The 13,811-nt window shown below is 38.9% G+C and overlaps 2 protein-coding genes and 1 long non-coding RNA gene across 3 annotated transcripts; 2 read left to right on the top strand and 1 right to left on the bottom strand.

Annotated features, from left to right (window-relative positions):
* Positions 1 to 839: 839 nt before the first annotated feature.
* LOC125280601 (taste receptor type 2 member 40-like) lies at positions 840 to 2,278 on the top strand. Its single transcript, XM_048211253.1, has one exon. It carries the CDS (start codon positions 874 to 876, stop codon positions 1,837 to 1,839), a length of 966 nt encoding a protein of 321 aa, XP_048067210.1. The 5' UTR covers positions 840 to 873; the 3' UTR covers positions 1,840 to 2,278.
* Positions 2,279 to 2,854: 576 nt separating this feature from the next.
* gstt1a (glutathione S-transferase theta 1a) lies at positions 2,855 to 4,579 on the bottom strand. Its single transcript, XM_048211254.1, has 5 exons — positions 4,420 to 4,579; positions 4,082 to 4,169; positions 3,619 to 3,769; positions 3,240 to 3,416; positions 2,855 to 3,163 (listed from the first exon to the last, which is right to left on the bottom strand). Exons 1-5 carry the CDS (start codon positions 4,529 to 4,531, stop codon positions 2,963 to 2,965), a joined length of 729 nt encoding a protein of 242 aa, XP_048067211.1. The 5' UTR covers positions 4,532 to 4,579; the 3' UTR covers positions 2,855 to 2,962.
* A 1,036-nt stretch (positions 4,580 to 5,615) lies between these two features.
* On the top strand, positions 5,616 to 12,673 carry LOC125279240. Its single transcript, XR_007187358.1, has 4 exons — positions 5,616 to 6,025; positions 6,119 to 6,160; positions 7,786 to 7,832; positions 8,007 to 12,673. It is a non-coding gene; the product is annotated as an uncharacterized LOC125279240 (long non-coding RNA).
* The last annotated feature ends 1,138 nt before the right edge of the window (positions 12,674 to 13,811 follow it).

Below are 13,811 nucleotides of genomic sequence, written 5' to 3'. Positions count from 1 at the left end.
TCCTTAAGAATCATTCTAATATGATGATTTAATGTTCAAGAAACATTTTTATTATTATCGTCAATGTTGTGCTGCATGATATTTTTATGGAATCCTCCACAGTAATTTTTACAGATTGTTTTATGAATAGAAAGTTTTATTTGAAATAGAAATCTTTCATAACATTATGTTTTTACTGTCACATCAATTTAATGCACCTTTGTTGAATAATTTCTTTAAAAAATCTTTAAAAAAATGAACATAGGCCTATATGAATGTCACTGAACCTCCTATGACATTACAGATCAAATCCAGTTTAGCTTATTTAACACCATACATAGAAAAATCTAAGGTTTCTTTTATGTTGTTACATTACAGCTTTACCAAAATGCTTTTTCTCCTATCGAGCCATTGTCCCATTATCTTGTAAGATATTTGAATAGTAAAATTATACAAAATCCATTATATCCAACATATTCCTAAGTATGTCTAAATAGCAAACAAACAGATATTTGAATAGGCAAATTTTGAACACTAATAACATGAACATTCAATAATGATTGTTGCATATACATGTGAAAACAAATGTAGTCTCAGTGTGAACTTGACATGCATGAGTTGTGTATATTTACCACCAGTGAAGACAATATAATAAATTCTGTTGATTTAATTTTGGTTTGTGTAAGTTGAACTGTAATGATCATGGTGCATTTCTCTCATTTTACCTCATTTGTGTTTTCATCTTTGAACACAGCCTGCTCTGATTCACTCACGCAAAGCCACTTTGCATATGAGATTCATTCCCCATTTCTGTGTAAGACAATGCGCATCTCACCAGATCTCATATCAGTGCAGGACTCTGGTTTGAGTGCTTCCCTCTCTGAACAGAACATCATGACCTTCATTGGGCACGTTGTTTTTTTTGTTGGACTTGTGTTTGTTGGTGTTTCTGGAAACATATTTAACCTGATTTTTACTATACAACAGCAAGTGAAGACCAGGACCATTCAGACTGTGGGTTTGATCCTAAACGTCATCTCCATCAACAACATTATCTTAGTAGTCGCCACCTTCTCATTGGTGATGGATGTTTTTCAGAATCCCCAAATTTGGTGTGTCACACCATATCCTTTATCTATCCGCACTGAAGTATATCTAATGATGACTTGCAGCTTCAACAGCTTCTGGGCCATTGCATGGCTGAGTCTCTTCTACTGTATCAAAGTCGTGAGTTTCTCCTCCGAGTGCTTCCAAACACTGAAGAAGAACATCTCTCCTGTGATCAACGCTGCCGTGCTGCTGAGCTGCTTGTTCTCATCCTTGTTTTTCACTCCTATGTTCTCACTTGAGTTAGCAATTTCAACGGATAAAAATTACAACGTGAATGACAACGCTAACATGACCTGTCCACAGCCCTCTTTTTCTTTACAGATGGACCCAAAGGCATACGCAGCTGCTATCATTTGTCTCCTCTGCCCAATCCCTTTGATGATCATGTTGCCGACCTCTGTCAGAATGGTCGTCCATCTGTGCGCCCACACACTGGCACTCCAGAAGAACGAGACCCATGTGAAGGGTTCTGACTCGTACCTCCTGGTGTGCAAACTCACCATCTCCCTAGTGGGAATTTATCTGTCTACTCTGTGTATTGTGTTTTTGTTCATCATTATAAGATTAATAGGGCAGTTTATCACCTACCACACTTTAGCCAGTGCCTTTAGTTTTTACGGCGGCATGACTTCTTTACTTCTGACAGCTTCAAACAGGCATCTAAAAGACAAGCTCTGGAGTCTGTTCTGTTGTAGGAAGGTGAAGGAACAATCTAGCAAAAGCCAGACAGTTGAGACAGGGGATGTTTAATATGATGAGGGCTGCTTACCAGGTGACTTCATTTATAAACAGCACTTACTGGAATATTTTTCTGATTTAGATGAATACCGAAGTCACTTTGGATAATAGCATATTATTATCTACATTAGCGTCAAAACCAATTCTGTTTATTATAAGCAGACACTGCAGTTTTGTCATCTGCCACTTTAAATGCTCACCCTCTGTAAAGCTAGATGAATTCTGATTGGTTGTCAATGTTTTTTTTATCATTCATCAGCTGGAACTTCATTTTGAAAGTGATTCCAATGATATTGTTCCTCTGTGTCATTATCGTTTTAGTTGTGGAGTGGACTCTGCTATTCTTTTAAACGTAATACAATTTATAGAAAAATGGACAACAAAAAGTAGTATATATCTTTAGCGTTATTGTTATATCATCCTTGGTGTGAATGGACTTTAATTCATTTGAATGTACAACCTCATAAAATATATACATTTTCCCATGAAACTGGGTTGTAATAACTAGAAACAAGTTACAATTTATTTAATATATAAACTGTTCTAGTGATATTGTGTAGACTAGAGTAATGACATTTTTGTCTTGGTGATTTAAATGTAGTTGTGAAAAATATCAATAAATATTTTATGGATTATTCATATGAATACTGTTCCTGAACAGTGGAAAGACTATATATACAGACATGTTCCACTCATATTTCACATATAATGCAACTGCTGTTAGAAGATTGGGATTGCATATGCGCATTGGCTTATTGATTTGAAATGTGTTATTTAAATGTGAGTTTGGCAAGCAGTTTTTTTTCCGGTACTTCCTCATTCAAGTAGATACAAGTTGGCATTGTATGCCCAAAATAGCTTCCTAGAGGTGTTGCAAATATGGCCATAGTGTGAAATGACTTTCCTTGAGAGGGATTTTAGCATGGCACTGTACCAGTGCCAAAGGTCATGGGTTTGACTCCAAGGGAAAACACACTGATAAACGTATAAACGCACTTCAGATTGTATAAATGTATACATGTAGGCATCATTTTAATATAGCATTTTTATTTTGAATACAGTGATTTCATATTTGGTCTGATGGAAAATAAAAGTTTAACCATAAATCTAAACTATTAGACCATCCAAAACAGACTCAGTTAAACATTTTCTGTATCCTTATCTTGAGAAACTCAGGTAAACCCTTGTTTTCAAAGGTTTGTGGCAGCGTATCAACATTCATTATAACATTATGGGCTTCATCGAAGACTTCCACACCGATCTCCTTCTTCACTCTGTCTCTCCAGGCACTCAGAGCAGATCTGCCTTGAAACACATCTAGACCTGTACCGACCGGCTTCAAAACACACAAACAAATTTGGTCAATATGTCATGTTAAGGTGAAGCATTAGGAAATCAAATACAGAATGTACCTGCATCATCTCCACAATGGCCACAAGATCAGCCAGAGATATTTTCTCTCCAATTATAAAAGGTCTGCTCTGCAGAAACTTGTCCTCAAAGGTCTTCAGAGACACATTGAGGTCCTCCACGGCAGCATCCATCTTCTCCTTGGGCACCGGGGCACCTGTGACCGCAGGCAAGACCCCCTAGAATTGTTGTAAAATGTCAGTTACAGCCCAACATCTGATTAGGAAAAGCATTTTGTCAAATATGACATATAGAGACAGTTGCATACTTGATAACTAGATAATGTATGCATTAAAGATAGTAAGTAAACAGCAAAAAAAAGAGGTTACTCAATACACTCAGACACAACCAGTGATCTAATGTTTAAACAGCGAATCTTACCCTGAACCAGAAGACCTTTGACCCATGAGTTCTGATGTTTGTGTGCTGCCAGGAGAGAAACTCATCAACTTGTGCACGCTTCTGCAGTTCAGCTGGATACCAGTGGTCAGGAGTGTGATGTTTTGCTGCCAAGTACTGCAGTATAGCTGTACTATATAGAAAGTATGGTAGCATTTTATTTTACAGTCCTGTTCCCCATGTATATACTATGTACTTATTATAGTAATTACAATAATGGGGTAATATAACTAACCTTAAAATAACTAACCATGAGCCTAACCTTAACCCATGTAGTTACCTTATATTACTAGTACTTTCTTGGGTAAGTACACTGTAAGTGTAAGTGCATTTACTGTAAAATAAAGTGCAACCGAAAGTATATATAGGCTTACTTAGTATTAGGAAATCTAAACATGTATCAAATGTAGTAAAAAAAAAAAAAAAAATCAAGGTAACAGCATACCTCTCTGTGAGAATAAAATCTCCATCTTTGAGAACAGGAACTTTCCTTATGATGCTGACCTTGCCAAATTCATCTCCATACTGTTCACCTTTGTGCACAAAAAAAAAAAAAAAAAAAAAAAAAAAAACAAGATATTGCAGTGATGCCTATATAATGCAGAATATGCTTTATATAAACTATGCTTTTTTTAAAAAAATATTCACTGTATCAACCAAAATACATTTTGTTAAAACAATAAAACTACATTTAAGGGTTAGATAGATCAGGTAAAACAGTTTACATCAAGATTCCTGTGCACAACTCCATAAAACAGCTAGATTAAAACAAAAATAAATCACCTGCAGATAAATCCACGGCTTTGTATTCAAAGGGAATTTTATTTATCTTGGCAAATAGGAAGACTGAGCGGCATGGCTGGGAATGCAGATCGAGATACAGCTCCAGTGGCATTTTGGCTGGGAAGTGTCCAAGATTAGAGCGATTCTCCAACTTCTCATCCTCATATGTTCTGTGTTTATGCTCCGCCTTCCAGGGGTCAGTAGTACAATGTTCTTGCGACACCTACAGTTAGGTTACAATGTTGTGGCTGTCCGCTTTGATTATCTAATTGCGTGCTATTGATGTTATGATCAAAGAAAAATGGCAGGAGCTGAGTAAAACTAGCATGTCATGAGGAATTTGCCTGAGATATGGTGAAGGGATAAGATACTGTACTGTGAAAAACTGCACTGTAAAATATTTAATCAATAAGTCATGACAGCATATATTTTTACATTATTTTATCTATATTTTCAACTTTTTATTAGTTATACAAGTTATACAATTATACAAGATTCAAAGTAAGTTGAAGTTTCAAATATTGCTAACACGTGCACTTTCCCCCCAAATGTAATGGTTAACTCGTTGTGCGTTTGGGGTGTGTGTGTGTGTGTGTGTGTGTGTGTGTGTGTGTGTGTGTGTGTGTGTGTGTGTGTGTGTGTCAAGAAGGATTGCTGTAATAGGCCAAAGTCCAATCACATTCACCCCATCCATAACAACTCTTGTCACTCGTGTGCAGTTTCATAAGTTAATTCTTAATCACTAAAAATATTAGTCATCAAAATAGTACTTTGCGTTTGCATTGGCATTTGCATATTTTAAAAGTATTATTATAGAAGGCTGGAAAATAGATTTAATTAGACTTAATTTTATGAGCAAAACCCGTTTATAGTTTAGATTTCTTTCCTTTTTTGTGCATGAATTCCTAAAGAGCTTGAAGTAATTCAATCATCTTTTTACTCCCACTGCTAGAATTTTCTCCTATTACTGTAATTTCAGCAATGCATATGAAAATCCATATGCAACTCTTTCATGCTTAGTGTTCTTTTTCTTTTTGAGATAGGTCTATCTTCCCAGCATCAAAATCTGCTTCACATAAAAGGAAAATTCAATCTATGTGACTTGATGTTATCTGCTATATAGAGAACATAAACATGTTTCTGTGTAGCTGGACACATTTACTTTTACTAAGTTAAGATTTTTTTCTGTTTTAGAAATTTGTATATTTTATAAAACCCCTCTTGGTTTAAAGTGTCATGACTCATGTGCACCTTTAATGCCAGGTCAGAAAGAAATGAAAACGTATTAAAAGTTTCATTTTTAATTGAAAAATGTTGCCACATGATGGCGCAAAAACACTTCTAAAAATGGACCCAAAAGAATGAATTAATATATTGTTCTAAACCTGTAGGCTTTCTTTCTTTCTTTCTTTCTTCTTGGACAGAGAGTTATGATGAATATTTAGTCTATTTAAATTTCTCAATCTCTAGCACAGGACCGGTTCCAGAATCAAATCACTGAGGGTGCTTCAGAAATTAAGGCTGCTCTTGTACGTGTCATGTGTAAGCAAACGGCTCCACCATAGCAAGAATTGCAATGCATATAGTGAAACATTTCAGATTATTTGTAAGTCATTACTTATATTTATAATTAAATTCACAAATGTTCGTTATAATCAATCAAGTTGTCTACACTGCACAATGAATCTCGTATTTACAGCGTACAGAACTCACTGCTGAACAAGAACTCCAGCGTTGAGCGGTGAGTGAATTTTGACTAAATTAAACACCTCTGATTGGCCATTGCGTTCCAGAGATCAACAAACATGTCTGTGATTGGCTACATTGCACACCGCTGCAAAAACACGCTGTAACTTGACTTGACGTGCTCCAGAGTGCAAACACAAATACGCGCTGGCGTTTGTCAGATCTGTTTGGTCAATATGATATTATTACAGTATCAGCAGAGGGTAGCCTACTCTTGCATTAGTTTGATGGTGCTTAGAGCACCCTCAAGCACCCCTGTAGAACCGGGTCTGCTCTATCATCAAAGGAGGATGTTAGGCTACTTGTTGGGGACTATAGGGGATTCTTACTTATCAGATACAAATTAAATCACAAACCGGGTGTCCCAGACAAACTTATCAGAAATGATAAACATATCCAAGCAGCTTCCTAAAATCATTATGGAGATTCATCTGAAATGACTTTGTGTTGCACGTCCTTTCCTCAAACATAAAAGAGTGCTTGGAGTTGACCTTCAGTGAGGTCATGGTTTGAGTGTGCAGTCTGAATTTTACAAGGGTGGGTTCTTGTTGGTTCTGTGTTGTATTTCAGAGGAAAAGTACAATAATGAGATGCATACACCGGGCTTTGATGATACACTCACTGACACACCTTTACATCATATTACACCGCCTAGATTTATTCTTAGCTAAATCACAAACTCAAATCTCAGATAGCCTATTATTACCGTATTTAACTTGTCTTTGTATCGCAATCTGTTTAAGTGTTAGATCATCCACCACAGCCCCATCAAACTCCAAAGAGAAGTAAACAAAGAACGGTTGTGGTTTGGAATAACCAATATAATGGTTCTAGTGAGGCCAGTGGGTTTTTCCTGCTGAGGCTCCCAGCAAGACTTCACTCAAAAGTCTGGTTTGAATTTAAAGAGGCATGTGGTTTCGGATTATAGCAGCTACATAGATAAGAACCAAAAGGTCTGTGGCTGAGATTGTTCTCCATGTTCTACTATTAATGGAATACTTCATATTCACTTCTTTCTTTTTAAGAGACAAGCAATGTTTGTGATAGATTTGGTAACAATAAATATGTTTTTTCTAACAAAACACAAAGAAAATCACATTTTATATCTCTACCTTGATGGATTGTAATTTTTGTTTGTTAGAATTCTTAATAGGAGATAGCAAGAAAAGAAATATAATTCGAAAAGAAGTAGCATATTGCTTCTTTATTTTGATATAATTTTATAATTTGATGAAACTTGAATGAAAAATTATGATTTGATTATAGTGCATTCATCTTAATGAGCCTCAGAATTTTTCTAAATATGAATAAAAAATAAACCCTCCCATGAGACATAAGTAGGTATACTTCACAATAAGGTCCTATCAGTTATTGTTAGTTAATGAATCAACTAATGAGTTGTTTAGCCTATAGAATTAAATGAACAATACATTTGTTACAGTATTTGTTAATCTTTGTTAATGTTATATACTGTTTGTATTTAAACTAAACAACTGATATTAATCTAATTGGCAAAAAATTCCAGCATCATCCCATTGGTTTTTATATTAACTTGTTGTCAGATTTTGATCAGGTGAGGTAATGGGATGCAAGTTGAGACCTTCTGTTTTCCTCTCCTAGGCTCATTGGGGAAATTCTCTGCTATGAGCTCATCTCCATCTATGCAGGTGAACCTTCTTGGAGTTAACCCATACACCCATGACCTTTGCATCTAAAATAACCATATCATATATCTATGTGCGTGCAGGACGTATCATTCATGTGGGCATATGAGTAAGTGAATACATTTTCCAGCTTTCTTTAACAAAGATGATAATGTTGTGCTTAAATAAACATTGTAGGTTGACGCAGTGACAAAGCTATGAACCCTCCATGAGGCTTAGCAGGGGAGGGAAAAACAACATCTGAAGCTCATGGTGGGGCTTCAAAAGTAAGTGAAGCCTCATTAGTTTTTGTGCTCTCCTGCACCTGCATCTTTGGTACAGCCACATGCAGAGTTAAAAAGGCAATTGAAACACTAACTTGGATATACATAAGTGCACTTCATAATGAAACAAATTAGTCTATAATGACTGATTTGAAAGATTGACTGAAAATGTTCTTTATCATATCATATGTGTTTATTGCATTGTGCTGCAACCTGATCATAGAAGCACAATAAGTGTGGTATTTTAGTCAGTACAGACAAAGACAAAAACCATATGTAGAATTTGCAAAGATCTGTGGTGCTTTCAATGTTTCTGTAAACAGAATTCAAAAAGCCAGAGTTGACTAAAAGAAGAGCTTAATTGTTTTTGTAGTTAGTAGTTAGATGTAAAATTAAGTATGTTAGAAAAAAAATGAATGGAAGCAGAGTTTGATTTTGCCTGCAGCTAAGAGTGGGTTTTTCAAAGTCAGAGCGACATCTCCCCATTATCTTTTGAAAGTTCCCTTTCGACTCAGTCTCTCAACATTGCATGCTAACGATATGGGGTTGCCTGGTTGCATCACACCAGTAAAAATGACTAGGCAATGGTGTTTGAGCACATAAGTGAGGGGCGGAGTTATTCACTATATAGCTCAGTGTTATCTTTCTTCTTCAAGAAGCAAGCATTACAAGCATTGGATTATTTCTCACTGTTGAAGATGCTTTAAGAGGCTACGCCTCTCAAGGAGTGTCAGGCGTGCATTTGATCAATTGAGCTCCCTGATGCACATGATGCATGTATCTTCTGCTTGGGCTGTGCTCATGCAGAGGCCATGTTGGATAGGTCTGACTGTTCTTTCTGTGAGGAAATGACGGTCAGCACCCTCCGTGCCAGGATTTCTACCATCTTGAACTGTGCACCTCCCATTGCCATTGAGCCACGGAAGGACAGGCTGAGGCAGCCACGTGCAGTAGGCCTCTTAGATGTCCGCACCCCGAAGCAGTCCAGTGTACTCTTATTTTGGGGTCTCTTATATTGTACGCCAAAAGAGCAGATTTTGCCCTTCTGATGAAGCCAGCGACCTGGTCTCTTTTGGCACCACTGGTGAGGATGACGTCGATGATGAAGATGTCATGTTGACTGCAACCTCAGACTCCAGTGATTGGTTCTGTCAGGAGTCTTCACTTCATAATGAAGTGACTGAAAAGCCTCCAGTGGCTATTGATGAGGAGCTGTTGGGGACTTGGGCCTTGACTGGTCACCTCCAGAGGAACAAGATGGATATGTGGTTTCTGGAGAAGGGTTGCCATGTCGTCACCTCCCAGAGACACGCTCCATTCTTTCCAAATGCCCACGATGAGATAGCTCTCCCCTTACTTGGCCCAAGCCCAGACCGCAGGATCGCATCTCCTCGCTTCTGTTGACAGAGCCGACTGCTTGGGATACACCAAACCGCTGTCCGTCGAGGAGGCTGTTGCAGCTCACCTGTACCCAACCACTCGTATGTGGAAGCCGTTGTCATTGTTTTCATCGAAGCCATGCCATGCATTCATACTATGTCACTTCAGCAGAGATTCATTCTCTCCTAGCAAAATAGGCAATAGAAGTGGTGCCGCCACACAAAACACAGGTCGCTATTTTCTAGTGCCCAAGAAGGACGAGGGTCTTCACCCCATTTTGGATCTAAGACAGCTGAATCATATGCTGGCAAAGCACCCGTTCAAAATTATTGGTGTATAGCGATCCTTGTACATATTCAACCTGGGGACTGGTTTGGGTCTGTGGATTTGAAAGACATGTATTTTCATATCCAGTTAGGCCCTCGTCACAGGCGCTTTCTGAGGACACCGCATATCAGTTCAAAGTTCTTCCTTTCGGGCTAGCTTTGTCTCCAAGAACTTTTACAAAGTGTGTGAATGCAGTTCTTTCTCCTCTCAGGCAGAGTGGAATGCACATTCTGAAGTACTTGGATGATAGCCCAGTCTCAAGATGTGCTAGAAAGCCACAGGAAACAGCTTCTGGATCATTTGCAGTGCCTAGGGCTGTCTATCAACATGCGGAAGAGGATGCTCCATCCCTCCTTCAGCTTTGGCTGAAAAGCCTGTGTGCCATGCTCTGTGTTTTAGTGACTCGTGGCTGTATGGGCACGATGACCCCTTGGCTCAACAGAACTATGTAAAGTCGTAATGACGGATGCGTCATTGATGGGCTGTGGAGCCCTTAGCAATGGCAGGCTGGCTTGTGGCATTTGGATGAGTGCGCAGTCAAAATGGCATATAACTGCCTAGAGCTGAAGGTAGTATCTTTAGCTTTGCAGCACTTCCTTCTGTTTGTGAAGGACAGTCATGTCCCAGTTCACATGGACAACACTTCAAAGGTTTGTGGAACATTTCCTTTTGGGAGTGGACAGGAACCTCCTATCAATACAGGCAGTCCATGTTCCTGGCTGTCTGAATTGCGGTGCATACATGCTGTCCAGAGGTGGCACAGTTCACTGAGAATGGAGGCTACATCCTTAGACAGCCAGATGATTTGTTACTCCCATAAAAGGGGATGCATTATCAAGTCGCTGGCCAAAGAAGCGTAAATATGCCTTTCCACCAGTCAATATCATGCTGCTGGTGCTGCACAAGATCAGGGAGGAACAGGAGGCCATGTTGCTGGTTGCGCAGAACTGGCCCAATCAGCTGTGGTTTCCAGAACTGGTGGAACTTCTAGTGGCTCCCCATGGTCGATTCTGTTACGGAGGGACCTGCTGTCTCAAGCGATGGGCACTATATGGCACCCCAGGCCAGAGCTATGGGACCTACATGTCTGGCAGCTCAGTGCGAGGGGCAGGCAGTGAATGTGCCGTAAAGTGTATTGGATATGATTGTGGAAGCGAGAGCGTGTGGGAAGAGAGTGGGTGATTTACATGCTATGTCTACTGATATGACTTGTATGGAGTTTGGTAGAAATGACTGTATGGTCAGACTGACACCCAGACATGGATATGTGCCCAAAGTGTTCTTTACACCATTTGGAGCACAGGTTATAACGCTGCAAGTGCTCCTCAGGAGACCACGTCTGCACCACATATTTTATGCCCTATTTGTGCTTTGCGCATTTTAGACTGTCAAAGCAGCTTTTTGTCTGTTTCAGAGGTTGCGATTCTAAAAATGAGATGTGTCCCGTTGGGGTTTGTGCTCATTCTACTAGGAGTATGGCTTTTTTGTGGGCTTTGAATAAAGGGATGTTGATTCAGGACATTTGTTTGGTGGCAGGTTGGTGTTCTCAGAACACCTGTGCTAGATTTACACAGCATGAGATTCCCTCTTTTGCACCTCATGTTTTGACTATTTGCAACTCCCTTCTCTGTGAGTTGAGTGGTTTCAACTAAGTCCAGTACCGAGCTCTGTTCTGATGCAGTAGCTCAGTTGCTTTGATTGGAGCATTTATTCTGGTCCTCAGCAAAGGGCTTGAGCTGTTCTCGACTGTAACTTGTGCCTGATTTGTCACTTTATATTAGCAACAGATGTCATTTGTTTATTCATCAGTTTGGTGCTTGCACGCGTTAACACTTGCAGGTGTGTATATTGTAATAAGTACCAGTGATGCTGTTACTAGTTCATCTGTGGTTTCTCGTTATGAGTGTGTTACCCTTGAGTCAGCTCCTTGCCCTGTTATAGGTCAGATACTTAACCTATGTGGTTGGAGTGTGTGACCATCATGGGTTTTGATGTAAAGGATGCCACACGCTGAATTGCCCTTCACAGTTTAATTCCCTTATCATCATTTTATTCTGCAGAAACACTTACAATTATGAAATAAGGCTCACTGACACATCACCGACATCTCACTGTCGCCAGACAAATATCTAGTGTGCTAAAAATTTGGAGCTGTTGGCCAACTCGATATCCTGTGGTGTCACGTGTCGCGGCGAGACATCCAATGAAATATACACTGATGTCTATAGAAGCAGCAATAACAATCCATTCAAATAGCCTATAATTTCTGCCACACAGAGTTTCTGCCAATCTCATGTTAATCTTGAGTACATCTAGAGTAACAATGCATCCTTCATATATCCGAAAGGTCTTTAGTTTTGTCATATTTATAAAAGATAGATACGCTAAACCAAGTCTTTCCGAAAAAAGCCGAGATCCTGGAGGCGTTTCTTCCGGCTGAACTAAAGAGTCATGATTGCCAACAAACATAGACATCTAATGCAGCTTTACTCACTGACCCCAATCTGCAAATCCAGTGCCGAACTGGGACTTGTTTACAAAGTATTCGTCACCGAATTCCTGGGAAAAAACAAACATACATGCACAACTGTTGTTGCCCCAGAAAAACAAATTTCATCCACTGTTCCCTTAATGCTGGGTTATTTGGCAAGCTGAAAAGGGTAATCTTTCCCTCACAACCAAAAACACACTCCTTTGTGACAGGAGCTGCGTCTCATTTTGGAGGCTGCATCCTCCGGGGGTCGCATTTGAAGGCGACCCCTGGAGGATGCATAGTAATTACTAATAAAAGTAAGTGTAATAAAATTGACTAATATTCATTGTGAGGTGTAAAATACTGTAATTACCACCCAGCCTGTAAAATACTGTAACCACCACCCAGCCATAAATATTGTAGAACCATCACGTCTACCACTAAAGATTGCTTTATAAATAATCTCCCCGAGCAGTTTCATCGCCTTAGTATACCTGACAACTTAGAAGAACTCGATGCTGCAACAGAAACTATTGGCTCTCTCTTTTCCAGCACATTAGATGCAGTCGCTCCTTTACGTCTAAAGAAGATTAAGGAAACTAATCCAACGCCGTGGTATGATGAGCACACTCGGGCTCTAAAACGAGCTGTTAGAAAAGCTGAACGTAGTTGGAAGAAAACAAAACTAGAAGTTTTTCGCCTTTCGTGGAAAGAAAAAATTATTGAGTACAGAACGGCTATAAGAAATGCTAGATCTACTTATTTTTCAAATCTCTTAATAGAAAACAAACATAATCCTAGGTATTTATTTGACACAGTGGCTAAATTAACTAGAAACAGAGATTCAACTGCTGACGTTTCCATAGAGCACAGCAGTAATGACTTTATGAACTTCTTTACTTGCAAGATTGATAATATTAGAGAGAAAATTAAAAACATGCAACCGTCTACAGTTTCGCTTCAGACAGTGCACTGTAGTGTCCCTGAGGTAAAACTAGAATCATTCGCCGCTATAGGAGAGGAAGAATTATCTAAACTTATCAAATCATCAAAATCAACGACATGTATGTTAGCCCCAATGCCGACTAAACTACTGAAAGAAATGCTTCCAGAGGTCATAGGTCCACTTCTTGATATAATTAATTCATCTTTAACACTAGGATACGTGCCAAAAACCTTTAAGCAGGCTATTATTAAACCTCTTATTAAAAAACCTCAACTAGATCCGAGAGATTTAGTAAATTACAGGCCAATCTCGAATCTACCTTTTCTGTCAAAGATACTAGAAAAGGCAGTTTCAACACAACTGTGCTCCTTTTTAGAAAGAAATGGAATCTGTGAGGATTTCCAGTCAGGATTTAGACCATACCATAGTACTGAGACTGCTCTCGTTAGAGTTACAAACGATCTACTCCTATCATCCGATCGTGGCTGTATTTCTCTATTAGTGTTATTAGATCTCAGTGCTGCTTTTGACACTATCGATCACAACATTCTTTTAAAAAGACTTGAAAACTATATTGGCATTAGTGGAATTGC

Source organism: Megalobrama amblycephala, linkage group LG12, assembly GCF_018812025.1.
Source record: "Megalobrama amblycephala isolate DHTTF-2021 linkage group LG12, ASM1881202v1, whole genome shotgun sequence".
In the NCBI taxonomy this organism is placed as follows: domain Eukaryota; kingdom Metazoa; phylum Chordata; class Actinopteri; order Cypriniformes; family Xenocyprididae; genus Megalobrama; species Megalobrama amblycephala.
Note: the sequence above shows the minus strand (reverse complement) of the source record. Positions and strands in the feature narration are given on the sequence as shown.